Source organism: Catharus ustulatus, chromosome 20 (genome assembly GCF_009819885.2).
Source record: "Catharus ustulatus isolate bCatUst1 chromosome 20, bCatUst1.pri.v2, whole genome shotgun sequence".
Classification (NCBI taxonomy): Eukaryota; Metazoa; Chordata; class Aves; order Passeriformes; family Turdidae; genus Catharus; species Catharus ustulatus.
This window is the reverse complement of record NC_046240.1, coordinates 8,722,717-8,743,078: the sequence shown is the minus strand read 5'-3', so window position 1 is coordinate 8,743,078 and position 20,362 is coordinate 8,722,717. Positions and strand designations below refer to the sequence as shown.

The 20,362-nt window shown below is 38.6% G+C and overlaps 1 protein-coding gene across 3 annotated transcripts in view; it reads left to right on the top strand.

The window, feature by feature from the left end:
- The window catches only part of PITPNC1 (phosphatidylinositol transfer protein cytoplasmic 1), a 77,322-nt gene that overhangs the window by 26,425 nt on the left and 30,535 nt on the right, over positions 1–20,362 (top strand). For 2 of the 3 annotated variants that reach the window (XM_033076638.2, XM_033076640.1), the window contains exons 2-4: positions 10,217–10,365; positions 13,948–14,036; positions 14,473–14,480. In XM_033076638.2, the coding sequence (XP_032932529.1) occupies positions 10,217–10,365; positions 13,948–14,036; positions 14,473–14,480 (246 nt within the window). The remainder of the gene's footprint in view (positions 1–10,216; positions 10,366–13,947; positions 14,037–14,472; positions 14,481–20,362) is intronic. The other variant, XM_033076639.2, reaches the window with a different exon arrangement.

Genomic DNA, 20,362 nt, shown 5'->3' with positions numbered 1-20,362 from the left:
CACAGAACCAGGAGTAGCTGCTCATTCCTCTGCTGTTCCTGCTGATCATTACTTCTGGTTTTGGTATCCAAAGGGCTAAGGCAAGGATACCTGTCCTAGAAGAGTTTTTTAGTTCTCTGGTGCATGGTCAAGGCTCAGTGAGTCCCACTGGATGCTCTCAGATGCTGATATCTGCACTGATAAATTGTCTTACAGTCCCTGCACAGTCACACTGTAGGTAGCTCTGTGGAAAATGGAGATAAGTATTTGTTGTATAAGCTTGAGAAACTACATCCCATTTTACCCAAACTCTGTCACCCTCTCTAATCTTCCTGAATATGATGAACCCACGTAATTATTCTGTGTTGGTTCAAATCTGCAGGTTGTGTTTTCCTGCACCTCCATCTGCACTGTTTCCAGGTTCTGTCCCAGAGGAGATGCTGTGTTTGTGTGAAGTTCTAGACTTCCCTTATAGAACATTAAAACCAGATAAGCACTGGTGGAATGCCTAATGCTGTGGCTCCATCTGGCAAAAACATCTGAAGACCATATAGCTTCACATTCCTGGATTATGATAAAATTGAATTAAACCCGTAGAGTCCCTTGTCAGGAATTCTTTGCCTTCATCCTCCCTTTAGTCTACACGTGATATTGCAGGAATGTCTGCTCTGGAATCTTTGTGGCCTGTCAGTCACTCAGGAATGTGGTCCTTCCTGGAAATTTTGCTTATATTTACGTAAGAGCTTCTGTTCTGTGTGGCTGAAAAGCAGCAATTCTCTTCAGTTCTACATCATCAGAGAACTTCAAGGTACAGAAGTTTGAAATGAAAGGCTGTGTCCTCTAACTCTAGACAAACACATGAGCACCTCCAGATGTCACAGCTGCTTTTTGTTCTGCAGCAAAACCCAGGTTTCCTGCCCAAGAGTTGATTTGGCTGCAGTTTTGATTTTCCATAAATCAGTAGCAGGCAAATAGATTTCTCCCCTAAATGTCCTCCCAACATTCATTACAGATTTCTCCATGTAACAGAGGCATAGGTACAAAAGTGGTTTCTCTGGTAGTGATTCATTTCAGAATGAGGGGATTTTGTCACAGATATATAGAGTAGGTACTTAAATTGCAAACGTGTGCTCTTATTAACTGAAATGGAAAAATTACATCTTCTTTCAGTACTGGATTTGAGACTTAAATGTATCTTAAAATCTGGGGAGGAAAGTATGTCTTCATTTCCTCCTTATGCAATTGCTCTCATGTGCTTCCTTCCATCAGATGACTTCAGATAACCTTAATATTTTCACCATCCTGATCCCTGGGTTAGATGCAGAGATGCAGGAGTGACCTCAACTATTTACAGACACTGGATTCTTTATAACATTATTTTTATCTACAGAATGCAGGAATAAAACAAGTGCATTAAAAAAATTAAATTGAAGTCAGTTTTATTTCAGAAGATCTGAAAGTAGGATGAAGTATTTGTGATAATCAAATGAAATATTCTGGACTGAGAATATATTTTTATTTCATTGTAAGTAGCAAACAAAATTTCATTTTCATCTGAATAAAATATCAGAAGGCAGATTGGATTTGTCTTGTTCAGCTTGTTACTACTAAGTGCTAAATTCTGATGCTGTTTTATTCATTGTAGATTGTGCATACTAAGAAAGTTCTCATTTTTTCATATTTATAAGCAGAATTATATTGCCTAAAATGTGTTGCAAGGAACTTGCTTGCCAAAAAACGTAATTGCAGAATTATTCCCTGCTGTGGTTCTGACAAAGTTTATGGAGTCATTTGTAGTCTCTTTGGTGCTTCTAAACTCAACATTTTTTCAATTTTTTTCTGAAAACATTGTATTCTCTGCACTTGAAAGTTGATGGTGTTGGTGTGAGAAAGATTTTTTAAGTCATAAAAATGAGTAATTACTGAAGAAGAGTAATTAGAGAAAAGGAGCCTGAGGGGAAAGAAGTTCTACTTAAACATTAAGCAAATACTATTAGCCATGCAAAAAGAGAAAATAATTTCTAAAAGTATGAATAGATGCACACGTGTTTGGTCCATTTATAGTTAAAGATAAACCTGACTCTCAAGTCTATTTCTGCACTTCATTGAATTTTGAAAGGGTCAAAAGATGTATGAAATTCTGAATACATACTCCCAGCTTAAACTGAACTGAATTAAAAAAACTAAATTTTCTAAATCCTGCACTTCAGAGAAGTCAAGCTCCCTGTTCAAAGGCAGCTTTGCAGCCCAGCCCTTTGACACATTGTGTGGCTGGCTAGCCACAGCACGTCCCAGCTCTGGCCAGATAAAAACTGTTTAATATGCATGGCACATGAGGTAGTTTCTTCTCTTCCCCCCCACAAATCCTGTTTGTTTTAACAGAAAAACCAGGTAACAGCTTTTGCTGTCAGTTTTAATAGAGCAAGCTTCTCCATCACCACCACTGTCCATGGAGAATGTTCCATTTCACTGTGAATATCCTGTGCCACCCCATGTGCAGGGCTTGTCCCTGCTGCTGGAAGGACATTGGTGACAGGGATCGAGAAGAATGCCCAGGCTTTTCCATTCTGACTGTTCTTGGAATATCTGAAATGGAAATAGCGTTTTCCAGGAATATTAGGAAAAGAGTTTATGTCACTGAAAAACCTTTAGTAACCTCTACAAAAATTATGTTGCAGTTTTACTTCATTTTACTGCATTCTAAGTTAAAATTTTAAGATATTTACTGAACAGCTCCTTGAGCTTCAGGCTTTAACTTAACGACCTCATGAATGAATTGTGGCAAACAAATAAAATAAAAAAAAGCTTCACCAATGTTTGACTGTTATCAGACTGATTGTGCACTGATTGTGAGGCAGAGTGAACTGTGCATGAAAAGCAGGAAGCTGGAATCAAGGCAGGGCATGTTTGCAGACAATCAGAGCAGGTTTAAACAAGGCTGAGAAGATGTGGAGAGTGGTCAGTGTGCAGCACTGCTCAAGGCTCCCAGTAAGGATCTTTTAGCCATTCTTTATGTGCACAGAGGACTTTTGAGACAGCCTCAATGTATCTGCATTCCTTGCAGGAAATGCATGGATAAATCTACAGAATAGAATATCATTGGTATTTATGTACGAAGCACATAGTGTACATGGTAGAAAAATGTAACCAGCTGACTCACTGTAAAATATTGTTAATAAAAACTGATTCTTAAAAATTGTATGAGCTTGTGCACTCCAGATAAACAGCTGGCTTTTCTCAATAGCACAGCTGGTGTAGAAGCATAAAATGACTACAATTTGAACAGGACATGAGCTATATTTGGCAAACTATTTGCATGAAAGCTGAACATTTGCAACTTAATTTTCATTTATTTTAATTTTCATTGTACACCTATTAACCAGAGATCTAGATTTGCTCCTATTGCTTAGTTGTAAGCCACTATATGCCAGGGTATTGTAAACTTAGAGTGGACCATGTTTCTTCAACTGGAAATACCAGAGGAGAATACTGACTTTCAACATCCAGTGTGTCATTGCTGAACTGTCATTCACGGGAATTTAGGCAGATAAAGTATCTTAAGGATGTAATTTCTTCCTTGAAAAGGCAAAGCAAACATGAAAGCAGTAAGAATGGCACATCACAGCATGCAAAAGTCAACTGTTCCCACTGCAACTGTTTGTTTGTGAGGTTACAAAAGCATGTTCCCATGAATTTGAGCAACAGTAAAGAATACTGCTGATGCAAGTCAGCAGATGTGTAGTGCTTTGTGATTCACAGATGCATGCAGGAATTAGTTGAAAGAAAAATTTCAAGCTCAACTCTAAACTCTGACTGGCCAGATTCTTTATATATTACTGCAGGGAGTGACATTTATACCACCAAATAATCTGCATGACTTGTTGGGGCCTCAAATCACAACAGTGAATTATGCTAACATTCAGGCTTTAGGAACTAGATGTTTGGTGTTATTCCTTGATTGATCTTTTGTATGGATAAAAAGAGATTTCTTTTGAGGACAATCATTTAGAAGTCTACCTTTGCTCCTGCAGCTACTTTCTCATATTTGTGCCTTGGGGACAGCCACTTAAAATACCAGTTCATAAAAACTTTGCACTTTGGATGTTTCTACATGACAAAGAGAATGCAGTGCAAAGGTGCCTGGTTTGCTCTAAACATCTTAGCTTATAAACAAGAAGTCAAACAGTGCATTAGTGCAGACTCCACACTGCTAAAGGAGATTTAGGGTCAGGTCAGCAGGCTGGGAATCTCTGCACAGCACTGCACTGGGCTGTAAGAACCACCCCCCTTCTGCCTTCTCTGTTTACCATTCATGCTTTCCTTGCAGAATTTCCCAAGCAGCCAAACCCAGCAGCCCTCTTTTCACAGGATCCTAGCCCATAATGTCATTATTTTACCAGGAAAATCACTATTTTAGAAATAAAACTACTACTTTCACACTGGTAAATTGTGCTACATAAGAAAGATTTCCAAGTTCAGATCAACATTGAGTTTTAATTCCTGCTTTTTTCCTGCCTCTCTGGAAAAAGGGATTATTTCAGTGGCAAGTTTTCTTACTGTGCAGTGGTTACAAGTCTGAGTGATTTCTCTCCATAGAAATGTCCTGCAGTAAAACCTTGAGCTGGTGTTTATCAAGAGACACCCACCTCCATTGCTTGAAAAGTAGTGGCTCTGTGCCCCAACTGAAACCAGACCAAACCAAATTCCTAATTCCAAAAGCAGCCAAAGAGGAGCCAATATAAACCCAGCCATACATGAAAAATCAAATACCAGTACACTGCACATTCCTCTATTCTTGTTAAAACCAATCTAGGAATGTTAATAACAAGGTGAACAAATCACTTTGTCAGAAGCTGGAGCTTGTGTCATGGAAAAGAGTTCCTGAAATTATTGTTAATAGCCATGAATCATCACCTACAGGAGTTTGGGGATCAGAGAGCACAACCTCAGTGCTCCATCAGCTGGGGCTGGCACTGCCCACACGTGAGGGCTCTGCTCCCACAGCCACACGAGCGTGAGGATGCAGCAGGATTCACCCATTCCAGATGAAATGATGTCTCATAATGCTAACATGAAGGATTTATGGTTAGTGAGGGAGATAAAAGAAACCACTTCTCTTTAAGTAATTATCATTAAGAATGAAAAATAAATTACAGGTGTGTCTTGTGGTAACAGCGCTGAGCTGGAATCACTAGATTGAGGCTAAATTCCCTGTTCTACCACAGACATCTTTTTTAAGGTTGATGTATTAATTTCTGTCTCAATTAATCAAATATAAAATAAGGTTAATGCTTTCTTTGCCTGTGCTCAGTATCTAACTGCAAGCTTTTCATATCTGTAGCAGTGTAGGGCTTAGGTCTTGATCAGGACCTGAAAACAATGCCCTCAACATCAAAACAAACACAATAGGAAACCTCAGTGTATCCTCTTAAGCAAAGATATTTACTCAAGCAAGTACATTTCCAAACAATTTATTCCAGAGGTAAAATGTCTCTGTAAAGCTGCAGGGAAGAGATTGCTGGGAGTGACAGGCTGTGCGTGTTTGGACAAGTAACTTACCTGGGCATCACCATGTTTGTCTCATGGTGGTCCTCTGAGGAATAATCAGCAAATAATTAAAAATGTGGGAAAGTGACAAAGAGTATTCCTATTAATATTTTTTAGTAAAAAAAATAAAATTAAGCCCTGGAACACATTTATAAGGAGCACACAGATCATCTTGCAAAGACTAAGACTTGAAAATAGATCAGAAATGTATCAATCAATTTTAAGATTGTTTTCTGTGAATGAGACAGCATTCTATAAATCATAATTCCTTAATAAAATTGCTACTCTTTTGCCATGATCAATGCCCTTGGTTTCAGTGTAGCTGGACAGATATAACTGATGATGAAGCTGATTCTTTGTATTGTCTTGCTAGAAATAAATCTTGACTAAATTGAGGTCAATGACAAAACAACTATTGCCATCAGTGGAGGCAGGGATGAGCCTTCAGAGCTGCCTTTGTGCATAAGGGCAGATCTGTTTCATTTTAGTTGTTGCTGCTTTTCTTCTTTTTTCTGTTTTATCTTTGCAGTTTTCTGCGAACAGGACTAGAAGCCACTGGCATGTTTTAGCATGAACCTGTGTGAGAAATACTTTGCACTGTCAAAATGCAGCTCCCCCAAACAATCATTACCTTGAGCAGGCAGAAAAGACTGTCAATGTCTTCTGGATTCCAGCTCCTCTCTGCAGGAAGGGATCTCACTACTGGCTTAGAACAAAAAATGGCAGCACCATCCCTGATGGTTTAGACTAGTTACAGAGCAGTAAATGTAGATGAAAGTGTTCAACTATTCTTTTAAATATGAGAATTTTGTAAGATGAAGACAGTGATAAATCCATTACATTTTCTGTGACCATTCAGATAAAAACTTCAAGGAGTGGCATGAAAATTTCAGATATGAGATCATTTTGGCATAATTTCTCCTTTCAGAGAGTTTTATTTTTTACATTCCACCTGAAGTATGAAAGTTTGTGCTCTGAGATTTGCATTAAATCAAAACCTGTGCAATAGGCAGTTAAGCTGAAAAAATTCAGACATGTTTGTACAAAGTTTTCTTGTGCAGTTGCTACTGGAGATGGTGGGAGCTCTACAAATGAAAGATGGGTGGGGTGGACCCCTTTTAAAATTTTTTAGATTTTTTTTCTTTTTTTCCTTCTCCTATCTGAGGGATAAAAATGCTTCTTGTCTCTCTTACAATTTTAAACAAAATCAGATTGACCATCCTTATGCTGTTGCTAGCATGAACCTTGTTTCTTGTATGACTAAATCCCAACAGCAAACACCATCTGCTCGTTGAAGGAGCAGTCACCACCGAGACAAAGTCTCACTCATTAGGGCTTGGGAAACATCAGGGTTACCACCAAAGCTACACAGCAATACCCTTAGAAACCTCTAATTCCACATTCTGTGCTTTTGTTTATTGAAGTTCTTGCTCTGATACTGAATTAATTTTCCCCTATTAAACTGAAGAAATTGCAAGGAGTTTTGCTCCAGATCCAAATTCATAACAGGTGCCATTGTGTGAAATTTTACTGAATTCCTGGAAACAGTAGATGGTCTTGGAAAATTACCTTACAGCTAAGAACACAGAAATTCAGATTGTGATAGAGCAAGGTAAATAGCAGTGGCACATCAGTTTACACTTGCAGGAATAATGTGCATCAATTGCTGTTGTTAAATGATTCTCAAATGCTGTTTCTCCACAATATCCACAGGAACTAAGAAAAAGCTGTGACTTTAAATTCCAGCAAGTTCTAAAAAACACATCTTTACCTTGGATTTTGTTCATATAAATAGAAACATACACTTGAAAAAAATGCTATTTTATCTGAAATAATAATTGTGCACTCTCTGATTTAGTAAAGTACTATTATTTTGGAAGTTAACATTTTCCATTCTGCTCTAGAATGATTTTAATATTTTATACAGCAGATAGAAACAAATGAATAGCATACAAAAGATCTAAGCTAGCTACTTTAAAGTACATGTACAAATATGTTTCCTTTGCAGAAGGCAGCAGGACTGCCCAGCCACTTCAGTAGTTATGAAAGGTCCTAGAATGGTCTGGGTTGGAAGGGACCTCAAAGCTGATCTCGTTCCAACCCCTGCCGTGGGCAGGGATGTCACCAGGCTGCTCAGGGCCCCATCCAAGCTGGTTTGAAGGTGGATATTTCTACTGGACTGGTGTCAGATCCATAGCTATGGGAGTCATTGCCTGCAGAAGGCGAGGAGCAGTGGGGTTCCTGCTGGAGAGCTGTCCAGCAGTGGTGCCTTCTGTTCCCTTCAGCATCTTCCAAATGGGAGGCACCGTGCTGAGCTGCCTGGGATCCCTTCTGTGACATTGTGGGGATGATTGGAACGTGTGGGATTTTGAGTCTCAGCAGAGAACCTGCCTTTAAACACTGACCTGGTCTGGAAAGCATTTGCTGTTAGACAGCGCTGACCTCCTTAAATTTCTGCTCAGATTCATTCACGGTCTTTGGGATTTGATATCTTGCAGATGTTTTATGATGGGGTGGGCCCAAGGAAGAACAAAAACCTCTACTAATAAAATGTGGTGTTGTCGGGGTATCTCTGCTTCTTGATGCTGGAACAAATGAGGGCATCAGTACAATCCCACAGCTGGTTGTCAGTGTGAAAGTTCATTCATGTTGATATTTCTGAGCCGGCATTTCCAAAAGAAACTGAGATGTTTGTATTTGACCATTAAAACAGAGAGCAAAATTGCAAAGGACTACGTGGACATAGGAAATTGATATGTGCAATTATGAAACACTTTCCAGAGGTGTCCATGGCAACTAAAATTCATAACTTTATGGGATAAGAAAAATCCCAATGGAGATCATGATTGAAATATTGACTTTATGTCAAACTGTAATTCCTCTCTCTACTCCTCATCTGACCTTTTCATATTCACAGGATACAAATTACTGGCCTCTTCCTTTCCATTAGAAGATAAGGACCTTATCACCTTTCCCCTTTTCTGCCATCCTTATCACTCCACAGACAGGAAGTCTGTGCTCCCAGGTGGTCTAATTGATACATATCTAATTAAAGGCAAAGCATTTTTTCTCAACTTGTATTCAGCTTTGATGTGTGTTGCTTTGATTTCAGACCTGAAGAACAGCTTTGTCTATCTGAAAGTTACTCTTCTTTTAAACTGTACTAATTGGTCAAACTAAATGTACTACAAACTTGGCCTTCACTGTGCACTAATACATTCATTTTTGTTAGAGAAAAAGAGAAGACAATTTGTCATGGATCTAGTTAAAAGCTATGTGTGAGACCTGCAGCTCTTCAAAGCCTTTGAGATTAGGACAAAATGTTCAAATATGATGAGATAGAGAAAAAGGATTCAGTAGACACAAAGGTAGAGAAGTGGATTAGCAAGTAAAATAATGTTAGGACTTACTCTCTTAAATCAAGATGCAGGTTCCAAATTTCTTATTTCTTGTAGCCTGGTGCTGTAGGGGAATAAATTGGGATTATGCAGAATTGAGAAATAATACAGGGTACCCTCCATCCTCCTATTCCTTATAAGACTGTCTTGTTGCCAGTTCCTAATAAGGTTTGTGATGGTTTGGGGTTTTTTTCCTGAGCTAATTGCTCTTTTGATTTGGACTTTTTAAAGTATGTGATAGGATTGCTGTCTATAATGCAATAACCACAAGAATCTCATCGAGTTTTCTGAGGTCAGACTGTCACGATGCTTTTGTTTGCTTATGCTGAGCTAGTACTTGGCAGCTTGTGTGGTAGCTCAGCCATTCTCTAAATTAACAGGTTGTTCTTTGTGTTTGAAGGGGGAATGATGTGATTGCAGTGATTGCCATGTATATGCCTAAACAAATTGCTCTGGAGGAGAGAGGATTCCAATCAAGAAAACTGGATAGGTCCAAAGACAGTTTGTTGGAAGAAGCCTGGTGTGTTCAAAAGTGTGCAAAGAACTTGAGAAAATTATTGAGAAAGCGCAATTTTACTCTAAAGTCTTTGCTAATGGATTTTCAAGGATGTATTTCTGTTAGATTTCTTTGGAGGCAAAAGTCTTGATGTAGATATGAGACAGTGAGAAAAAGACCAAGTGCAACAATTTATTTTTTTGTGATGGCAACGTTGGGCAAATCCTCACAGTGTTTGGCTTCCCAAGTTACTTGGGAGTCTCTAGAAAACTTATCATTAAAGTGCTTAAACACATTTTAATAATATTGCCAAGTCACTCAAACTTCTTTTTTCAAAGGACTTGGAGTTTACATGGTTTTTTCTTAAGAGCTGGTGCTCCTGTTTCTGTGGACCAGCCATAGTTGCCCAAATCTTATTGCAGGGCTTCATTATGTCAGCAGGGCAGGAGAATCATGTGTCCCACAGAACTTTTAGAGTTCACCTGCTGGTTGAAGTCCCTTTATATTTCATCATATGGAAGCACTAGATAAATTGTTTACTTATTCTTAACTGATATAAAGTCTAATAATAGAGGACTGGCCTAATTCTTTACATTTGTATGCACACAGGTTTTGTTATTTTTTCCACAAGTGATGCCATGGACTTCATAAGGTAATGGGAGGACCCCAAAAATACTGATTTTCACCTTAAACTACCTTTTCTTTACACATAGCAGTATATCATTGACTAAGATTGGCTTTTGAATACATGTGTAACATAAAACTAACGTACTTTGTTCTTGGTTTTGCCTTGCAGTACAGAATTGGACAGCTGTACATGATCAGCAAGCACAGCCATGAGCAGAGTGACCGAGGGGAGGGTGTGGAAGTGGTGCAGAATGAGCCCTATGAAGATCCCAACCATGGCAATGGTCAGCTAACAGAAAAACGTGTCTATCTCAACAGGCAAGTGCAGTAAAACTGATTCTCCCAGCATGGACTGTAAGAAAAAGTTGCAAGGATTGCAGCAACAACCTTTCTGTTTCCAAAGAAGTGTTCCCATGAATGCATGCTGTCTCCTGGTACCCATGGGGAGGTGGGATAGAGGGATTAGCTGTTATTCCTTCTACAGCATCTTCTCCATGAGAAGGAATTATAACTTGGAGTAAGGATATACTGAAAATCAGAACTGTTGTTTTCTTTTACAATTACTTGTTTGCCATTCTGTTTTCCAAAATCACTGGAGAGGGGTAGTCAAAAACTAAACAACAAAAGCAGCAAAGTCCCACCCTCCAAGAAAATCAAAGCTGAACTATTAAAAAGGTTTAAGTTTCTCTCATAATCATGTCACAAAGACATCATTTTTGCTGACTGTATTTTGCCTCAGCAAAGTTAATTGACATTGTGAATGATCATTGTACATTGTCAATGTACAAACTTCTGGACCACTAGACTTAAAGACATGGTGGAAGATTTGGGGGTTTTCTCCCTGAAGTTCCATCATTTCTTAGAGTGAATTGTTTGTCTTCCTATGCTGACATGATACTGCTGAGGACCAATATTTCCACACTCACAGGCCAAAGATGTTTAAGATACATATATTTATGCAATATGAGATATATTGTACAATCTGTTCTCATTTTTACTACTGCTGATTTAATTGAATACCACTGATTTTTCTGAAGTTCTTCTTTTCCCTGGGCCTGTTCCATTTTTGTTAAACTTATGCTCTGCAGAATTTTAGAGTGGGCATACAAACACTGCAGCCATTGCTTCTACATTGCAAGTTCCTCCTGCCCTGCAAACCTGACATATCTAACCTTAATTCAGGCTGAATTGGATCATCAGTGATGTTACACACACACAAAAGAACTCAATAACATATGTCTTGCCAACATTTAATATTATTGTAAGTGCTCTCTCACAGGCTAGAGGACTTGGGAAAAATCAATATGTGTGTTCCCACTGTAGAGCTCCCACAAGTTGTGGGTTTTTTAAAAAAATGTTTCTGGGTATTTCTTTCCTGCATGTTAAAAATAAGGTTTTAAGCACTGAAGAGCATATTCAGAATTGCCACTTCAGGGCAATTCAGAATGCCCATGAGAAGCCAGAAGCCATGTACAAACCATACTTGGGAAGCACATGATTCCTGGTAGTGCAGGCAATGGAGTACAGCATTTCTTATCCAAAGATAGGTAGAAACATTGGAATAGTAAATCTTTGTGCCTGCAACAACTCAGGACAGTTACCTACAGCTGTGGTGGATGTTTGAAATCAGGTTCACCAAGTTTAATGATAATTCTGAGTCCTCCATCACCAGATCTGCAATTTGAATCTGGCTGTGGTGTCACAATGCCACCAGATACTGCAGTACTATTGAAGCTTTGTGGAAAGGATCAGCAGGTTTTCAGGAAACTGTGGATTTTCTGGAGGATCTCACTCAAGGAGACATGCTTCCATACAGCATGTGCTGGAAATTTTGCCTGCCTTGCTGAGGAACACAACTTCCACCAGCAGTTTTCTTCCTCGGCTTTTCTTCTTCCTGGGTCCACTTTCCTAACCAACTTTGCTTTGCTGTATTTTGATCTGAACTGATACCTCTTACATAAATTTGAGACTGAACTTCATCTGGATGGAGGAGAAATAAGGAAATAAGGAAAAGAAAAAAGAGCTAATGTGATCCTCATACCTGTTCTGCTGAAATAGAGATATTATCGTTTCTTTGAGTGAACCTTGGAAGAACTCATGTGTATCTGGGACTGGGACTTGCTAGCAATTCTGAGTATAATCTGTGTTTTGCTCATAAAGTTGTTTTTTTTTCAGGATGTGCTGTACTGGTGACAGTACATATAGGTATAGGTAGACAGGTAAATATGCTAAAAACAACAATAAACAAAAAAAGTGCAAAATGAGCAGATGTATATTTTCTAGTGTCAGTGTAGCCTTAGTTATATTTAGAATTGTTTATTGCCTCTTCTTTCCTGCTGGAGCAATGTTTTCAGAAGCTGAAAGTCTGCATCCTCTGGTATTTATAATTTAGGCATCAGAGTAATGTTTAGCAGGGGTAAGGAAAGCATTCATAAACACACTGACAGAGGCTGACAAACAGAAGATCTGATACAGGGAAGTCTATTATGCAGGATGTAAAATGCTTCTTGAAAGTCTGTACACAAGAAAGGTTTATGTGAAGAAAAGAATTCAGTTTTGAGCAATGTCATCAAAGAGCAAAAGTCAATGCACTTGGCTTTGAATCCGTAGATAATGTACTAACGTCTGCATTTTGCCTCTGGACAAATAAAATATTTATATGTAGCCAGATCATGGTTAAATAAGCCTTCATGATCCCAAATGTATTTTCTTCAGAATTTTGCTAATATGGAAAGTTAATGTACTTTCTGCACACAGTTATCTAAACAGAACTATTTCAAACATTTACACTTGGGGAATTGAGGTTTGGAAGCATCTCCTGCAGTTCAGTGCAGATTCAGTCTTGGCCTGGGTGCTCTGCTCAGTGCTTTGCCAGACCAACACCACTTGAACTGAGTCCCCCAAGCACAGGGATATTTGTGGTGTCCAGGGCCTGCTGTCCTTGGAATAACTAGTTCTGCATCTTTGCTCCTGGCAGCCTCCATGCTTATAACTGAAGTCATTAAGAGAGGGTTGAAAGATAAATTATAGTGAACTTGCCTTTTTAAATGTTTCTTTGTTCATCAGTTTTTGGTACCCTCTGTGACCAGAGCACTGGAAATGAGAGATCCAAGAGCCATGGTAAAAAAATGCCGCCCTTCCATAATATTATTCAGTTACCCTTTAATGATCCATTCAAATGGTGTATCTATGTCTTTGATTTCTGATTCTGCTGCCTTTCTACCACTGCACTGGTGAGTTTTCCTGACAGAATGAGCTCTGAGCTGTAATGTCAGTTCCATTAATTCCCTTCACTTTTGTTATTTACTTTTCCCATCAGTAAAATGGGACTAATGCTGCCTACCAGCCTCACGAGGTGTTTTGAGTGATCTGTTAATTTTAATATAAAAGCTTCCTACTCAGGAATTGGTGTTGGTAGTGTGGGAACAGCTGCGTGCCAGGTGAGCTGAGCATGAGGGCTCAGCGCTGGCAGAGAATATGAAGGAAGAAAAAAGAATCTGTAAGAAGAAATAAAGGATTCGGGATGCAAGTGGACTGAAATGCCACTTTTCCTCCTGACCTCTTGTTGGAGAGTGCCTCCCTGTGGCTGAGCACACGGTGCCACCCTTACTCCTTGTTTGGCCTCACCTGTTGAGCGTGGCCAAAGGTTCCAGGCCATGAATTTCCAAAAGGAGCAGCCTCAGCTCAGCCCACTCGAAGGTTGATGCTCTGGCACCGATCTGCTCCTTCTGTGAAGGGAGCACAGCTGAGGCAGAAAATGAAAATATTCCTGAGATGTCTTAGTGCTGTTGTATCCCTCAAACACCTCACAAATGATGGGCACATTTGGAAGTGTCTTTATTTCTACAACACACATACGTCACAATATATTCTAATTTTATATTTGATTTTTACTTTCAGCAAACTGCCTAGCTGGGCTAGAGCAGTTGTTCCCAAAATATTTTACGTTACAGAGAAGGCCTGGAATTATTATCCTTACACAATCACAGGTAAGGAATGTGGCAGAAATGATTGCTGCTTTGTGGTTTGGGGATGGTTTAGTTTATCTTCAGAAGCTCCAAGTTATATTTTGAACTACAAGCACCAAGTCTCTTTAATAACTCCCATTGAACTGCATATATTTTTCACCTTATATTTACTGATATGAGGAAATGGAGATTATAGACTAAGGATAGGTAAAAACTGGAGTGTTGTATCTGTGCAATTCCTTGCTTGCAAAGTAAACATCAGGTGCTTGGATTCTGTTGGTATTTATTGTCCCATAGGCTTTAGTCAAGTATAAATCTGCAGGCTAACACAATAATTTTTATTTTTAATGTGTGTTTACTGTAAGGATCTTGCATAATTGTTTTATTTCACGTGTCTTTCTTTTTCTTTTCCCTCTTCTCTCTTTTTTTTTTTTACAAATGGACAACTGGAAATCAGAATACACAGTAAGTTTTTCTTCCTCTTTTTTTTTCTAAAAATAGAAAGATTATGTAAAATATAGTACTGGAATCCAATCTGATTCCTTCTTAATATAACTTATTCATAATGCATTCAATAGTGAAACTTTATTTTAGTTATTTGTTTAAGCAATTTAAAGGGAAATTTGAAGTAATTCTAAGGGGATTATATGAATTATTTTTCTTTAGTACTTAAAAATATTTATATATGTTTTTACTTACTGACTGTAAGAAAGAGAAGCTTCTATAAAAAGGGTGAGGCTTTTAAGGTTCCAGTTGTAACATGGAGACATGAGAACAGATTTTATTTTATTTATTGTTTTATTAACTTATAAGATGCTCATCTCTGGTATAGTATCTGGGAAACTGTACAATCTGTAGACAAAATTAAAGATAATCTGGGCACAGTGCCCAGAAAAATCAGCTATTCCCTCTCAGAGAGCTAAGGCAAAATATAGCACATAAATCATGAGAAAAATGGTTTGAATGTGCTGGCCTCGATAATAGCAATAAGTTTCCAGCAGCCTTGGGAAGGTGAGGAGGGGATGGTCAGAAGGTTCCAGGTGAAAGGACCTTTCAGAAACTCCTGCTTTGATTTAGCTTGAAATTCTGACAGCAGGTAAAACATAATGAAGATGTTTCTTCTAATTCTGCGGTGCTCAAAATGTTTGCACAGATTTTTTAAAAGCTCATAAAGCAAAAAGAGAAAAAAAAATTTTAGTATGATAAAAAGAAAAAAATAAAGGGATTTAACAGCTCAGATCAGAAAGCTGGAGACCAAGAGCTGAAACTGTGATAGTCAGGTTTGAAAACCCAAAGCAACAAACTACTTTTTAGTACAGGTACTTAGAATATTCATTTGATTGTCAGAGGAACCCCAAGTATCCCAGAATGGACAGTAGGGATGAGGGACAGATTCTCAGCTGGTTTTGCCAAAAGAGGCTTTCAGTAGGGTCTGTCAGAGTTCACATCAATTAAGGTTAACTTTTGACACCATATTTAGTTTTAGGGTGGGAAGTTGGCATTTGCTGTGTTGCCCTGATATCTCTCCATGGTAATTTTTTTTCTTTAACTGAAAGTAAATTTGAATATTTTAATATGATTTTTTTTCTTTAACTGTAAGAGACAAGTGGGGATGATGCAAAGGGTGGTGCCAGACAGAAATATATATCTAAATTTGAAATGCAATACATTATTAAAATCAAACAGCAGTGCTGTAGTCAGAGAATCTGAATCAGGAGGTGATCTCTGTCTGGTCTGGTGAAACAACACCTGGTGCAGGTTGGAGGAAGGTACAGCTACAGAAATGTTCAAGAGCATCAGCAGAAGTGATTGCAGCATTGAAGAGACATGTAAAGAAAAATTAAATCAGTCCAGAAAGGTAGGAGGTAGGCAAAGCAATCACTAAGTGACAGTGTAACTGCCATGGGGAGCTGGGGACTAATTACTCACCATGGTGCAAGGAAACAGAACTAGAAATACTGGGAGGAGATCAAGGAAACTGTACTTCAGACAAAAATCTAAAGTATGTATTAATGGAGCTGATAGGCTTTGAATTTATCTGCAGTGAATACAGAGACAGTGCCTTTGCTTCAAACTGTTGAATCTAGAACAAAAATGTTAAACATACCACTGGGAATAGCTGCTATCCTTGTCTGGAATATTTCTCTAAATTTGATCTTCTGTATTCATTAGAGAATTCTGAAAGGAAGAAAAAGCCCACAGACATTGCCCAAAATATGTAAGATAGCTTGGAAACCCTTTTCTTAAAGATCATAAATTCTCTCTGAAAGGTCTTTGGGACATGGTGGGAGTCAAATTGAGCCTCATTTCAAGGAAAAGTCATTCTAAAGGCAGGCCAATAATTGGATAAATAAAGCATAATCTTATCGAGTCAAGTACATACTGCTCTGTGGTATTTTCACACCTTATTAACCTTGTAAGCTCCATTCTAAATAAAGAGAACGACCTTAAAGGCTCAGCATGTTATTTCAGTGTGTGTTAGTGATTTGGAAGAGGATGTGAACAGCAGACTGAACCTTACTGACAGTCTTAAAGTTTTTCAGTTGTAAAATATGAAAGCTGTTGAGAAATTGCATTCAATCCCTTATTCTGGCATTCAGAAATGCAGTATGGAATGATTTCATCAATCTGGCTCTCCTGTGAATATTATGGAATTCATAAATGTGACCTTCTTAAAGACCTGAAATTAGGACACCTATGAAGAATTCCTCATCAACCATCAAAAAATAATTTTCAGAATATTGTTCTGTGCCATGCTTGTATAAAAAGCCAAGAGCAATTGGATGGATGAAAACAGGAATGGAAATTATACTGTCATGATATTAGTCTTCTGAAATCTGGATCCAGTTATGATGGCATCTGCTTTAAGCAATGTTATTTGTTACACAGCAACCCCCTGAATTTGACAGCAAACACCACGTCTGCTACTGGGTATTGACAACCGTGTTAACAGCATGTAAAGCAACTGACACTTGAGATAATGAGTTTAACAGAACTATTGCACAAGTGCTGCTTTTGTGGGGTGTAGTTTGTGCTATAGGTCATGTCAGGAGAGCATTTGCAAATGTACCTCATTAAAGCTGCTGTACCAAAACTTCCTCTCAGGAAGATGACACATGGGGACTGTCCCAAGAAGTGCTGTATCAGAGCTGGAGCTAATCCTTGAAAGCTTCCTGCTGACACTGAGAGGGAGGAGGATGTCAAAAAATACTGTCAAAGCTGAAGCCAAAGGAAGTCATCCAAATTTGGGGGTGCTATTTAGGGAATAAGATATTCCTGTAAAGTTCAAAGTTTTAGTGGTTGGGGTGTTACTTCAGAACTGAATGTGAGAAAGTGTCTTGAAGTTAGATACTGGAGCTGCTTTGGTTTTGATCTTGTAGTTAGAAACCTGACAAGATATCTTGCTAAAATACATGTTTAGATTTTATCCACAAATCCATTTATATTGTGGTTAGGTTGATATTATGATAATAAAATTGAGATACCATATTTAGGATGCAGCAAAAAGGGAGCTCTGTAGGGGTAACCCAATGGATTCCACTCCATAAGCAAATCCAGGACTTGGGTATGGTCAGGTGCCTCCTGCCCAGCTACACCTGCTCCTGGGGAATGGGTGCTGTTAGCTGCTGGCTTTGGAAAGAATTCCTTTGCTAGTCAGGGGCTGGAGCCTTTTTCTCTTGAAAGATGGAGACAAGATGCTTTGCAGCTCTCAACAACCCTTTGTGTGCCAGCTTATCACAGCCTTTGCAAATAAGTATGTTTAGTGGAAAATATTTATGCTATTCACAGCGGCAAGAACAACTGAACTTTCAGGAGGCTTTGTTATTTTTATTTCTGAGGTTGCCCAGCAAGATTAGAAATAATTAACTAGAAAGCAAACTTGTGTCTATTGCAAACCAAACGAAAAAGAATTGCACAGAACTAAGTTTCTTTACCTGCATTGGGATATTGTTAGAAAATAAACAGCACAGAGCAAATATCCATTCAAGCTGCTCAAGTGACAGTGGAGATTCTGGACCAAAAAAAAGAGGAGCCTCAAGCAAACAAATAATCAGATCATGAATGTTTGGTGACTAAACCATGGTACAAAATCTTCATGTGATTGGAGTACACTGAAAATGAGCCAAAGTTTAGCTCTCAAGCTGGAGTAGAAGGTGGTTAGGAAAAATACAAAGAGAATTTAATCAAACTCTTCAAGTGTTTTCTAGGGATCAGTTCAAATAGATTTGCCACCTGACCTGAACAGCTTTGGTGTTGTTAGCAATATTTCAGTTCGGGGCTGAAGTTTAAAAACAGCTGGATAATTTTTTTTGCACAATTTATGGACAATTGTTGGTTTCACAATCATATAGACAAAACAAACATTAAAATGACATTGTCTGCTCACAAGGAGGAGAAACATTCCTTCAACTTGCCAGTGTCCCAAATATCCTTATGAATAGAATATAAATCCAGAATATTTATGAAAAACAGTTATGGAACAGAAAGCAGGAGACAACAATTCCTTTGATGATTTATCACAATGACATTTATTCTTCTACAGCAAATGACTGAGGAAAATAAAATTATGTCATCTGGTATGTGTCAAGGCCCCAGAGTGAGAGCTGCTAAATGGTCCATTACTGACCTGCTGGTTTCTGATTACTTTTGAGAACAGGCATGTTTTGTGCTTCACTTAGCTGCTGGTTTATCCATGAAGTAAATTATCTGGAAGGAATGTCTTTTGTATTGTTATTTTTATGATGAGATGACTTGAGAAGGAAAACAGTTGTTTCAGATAAACATTGCTGTAGAGTTTTTTCCTGTGTTCTCTTAATCTAATTACCAGCCCTTGAAATTTGGATGTAACCCCTCATTCTTTGGTGCTGAAACTTTTCTGCAGTTTGAGGATTTGAAAAGTCTGCATCAAAAATGCAGCAGAATTTGTACTGCAGGATTAGAGCCTAATGCAAAGTTACCACCAGCATCCTCCATCTTACCCCCCAACGCAGAAAAGTGGCTCGCTGGTGTCCAGGAAAACACAGATTTATTTCCCTTAGAGGCTCTAGCAAAAGGAAGGACCTCTGTGGTGTTTATGAGAAAAAAAGTAATACATTTTTTGAGAGCTGCAAACCTGAATTCTCATTTAATAGCTTAATTCCATTGAAACAAGTAACTTAAACTGCTTGGGAGAATTCCCCCTTTTCCAGTACTGGCTTATTCCAAAGCAATCCAGCCCCCTCTCTGATGGATGGCACTGTCATTTCCACTTGCCCATGCTGCTTTTCACTTTCTCTCTTCTTCAATAAGCAGGTTACTGTTCCCATGTATCACAGAAAGAGATCCTAAGGGAAGGCAAAGCCAGAGATAAGAATTTTATAGCAGTTGGAGGCAACTTACTAGTAATTGTTCATTCTCCAGGTTATTGTATACCATACAGTGGTTTTCTTTCTCGGCTTGTTTATGAGAGTTTTGATCCCTTGTTTATTTTCAAGCCCTGTTTTTGCATTGTTCTTTTCCTTTCCACTCAACAACACTTTTGTTTGCTGTTTGCCACCTTCCTGTGCTTATCTTGCTTTCCAAATTCTCCTCCCTCTCACTGAGTCACATCTTCCAAATGCCATCACCCTGCCCAGCCCTTTCCGTCTATTCTCTTCCAGCCTTGTCACCCTGATTGATGCTGCTTTGTGCCTGGGTTACCTGACCACACAGCAGCTCTGGGGGCTCACATGCAGAACAGTCTGAGTCAATAACTCCCCATTGTTCATTTTCCAAAAAACATTGAATATTCCACCTTCCATCACCCCACAGTCCCACATCCCCTTTGTTGCTTACAACAAAACTGAGACTCCATTTCCATTTCCCAGGTTCTTGATCTTCAATAAAGAAATGTGCTGTTGAGTACCAAAATAGTGCCCAAAATTTTTGAATTTAAAGGATGTGATATATGGAAGTTACCCTATGGAAAATATTTCATTTTCTTGAATACTCTCACCTCGTTGTAGCCATCACTGTTCTTTGTAGATGGCTGTCCATGGTGATCACTCTCTAAAGAATCCTGTTCCACCTGTGTTGTCAAAATAATGCATATGTGACCACAGGAAAAAAATCATCAGTTGGAGAAGTGGTGGAAGATGAGCGAGAACATTTACATGAAATGTCTGCCTTCTGGGCTTTTATGTTAAGATTTAGGGAAATATGCTTCTCCTGCTGAGAAAAAAAAAAGTGGGATTAATTTTTACTGTACAGAAATAACTGCCAAGGATTGTGGATTAATATTCACAAGGAGCAGGAGAGGTAAAGAGCAAGGATGAGGTTTCTAGCAGGTCTTTGAACATTCTGCAGGCAGAAACCACATGGAAAATGAA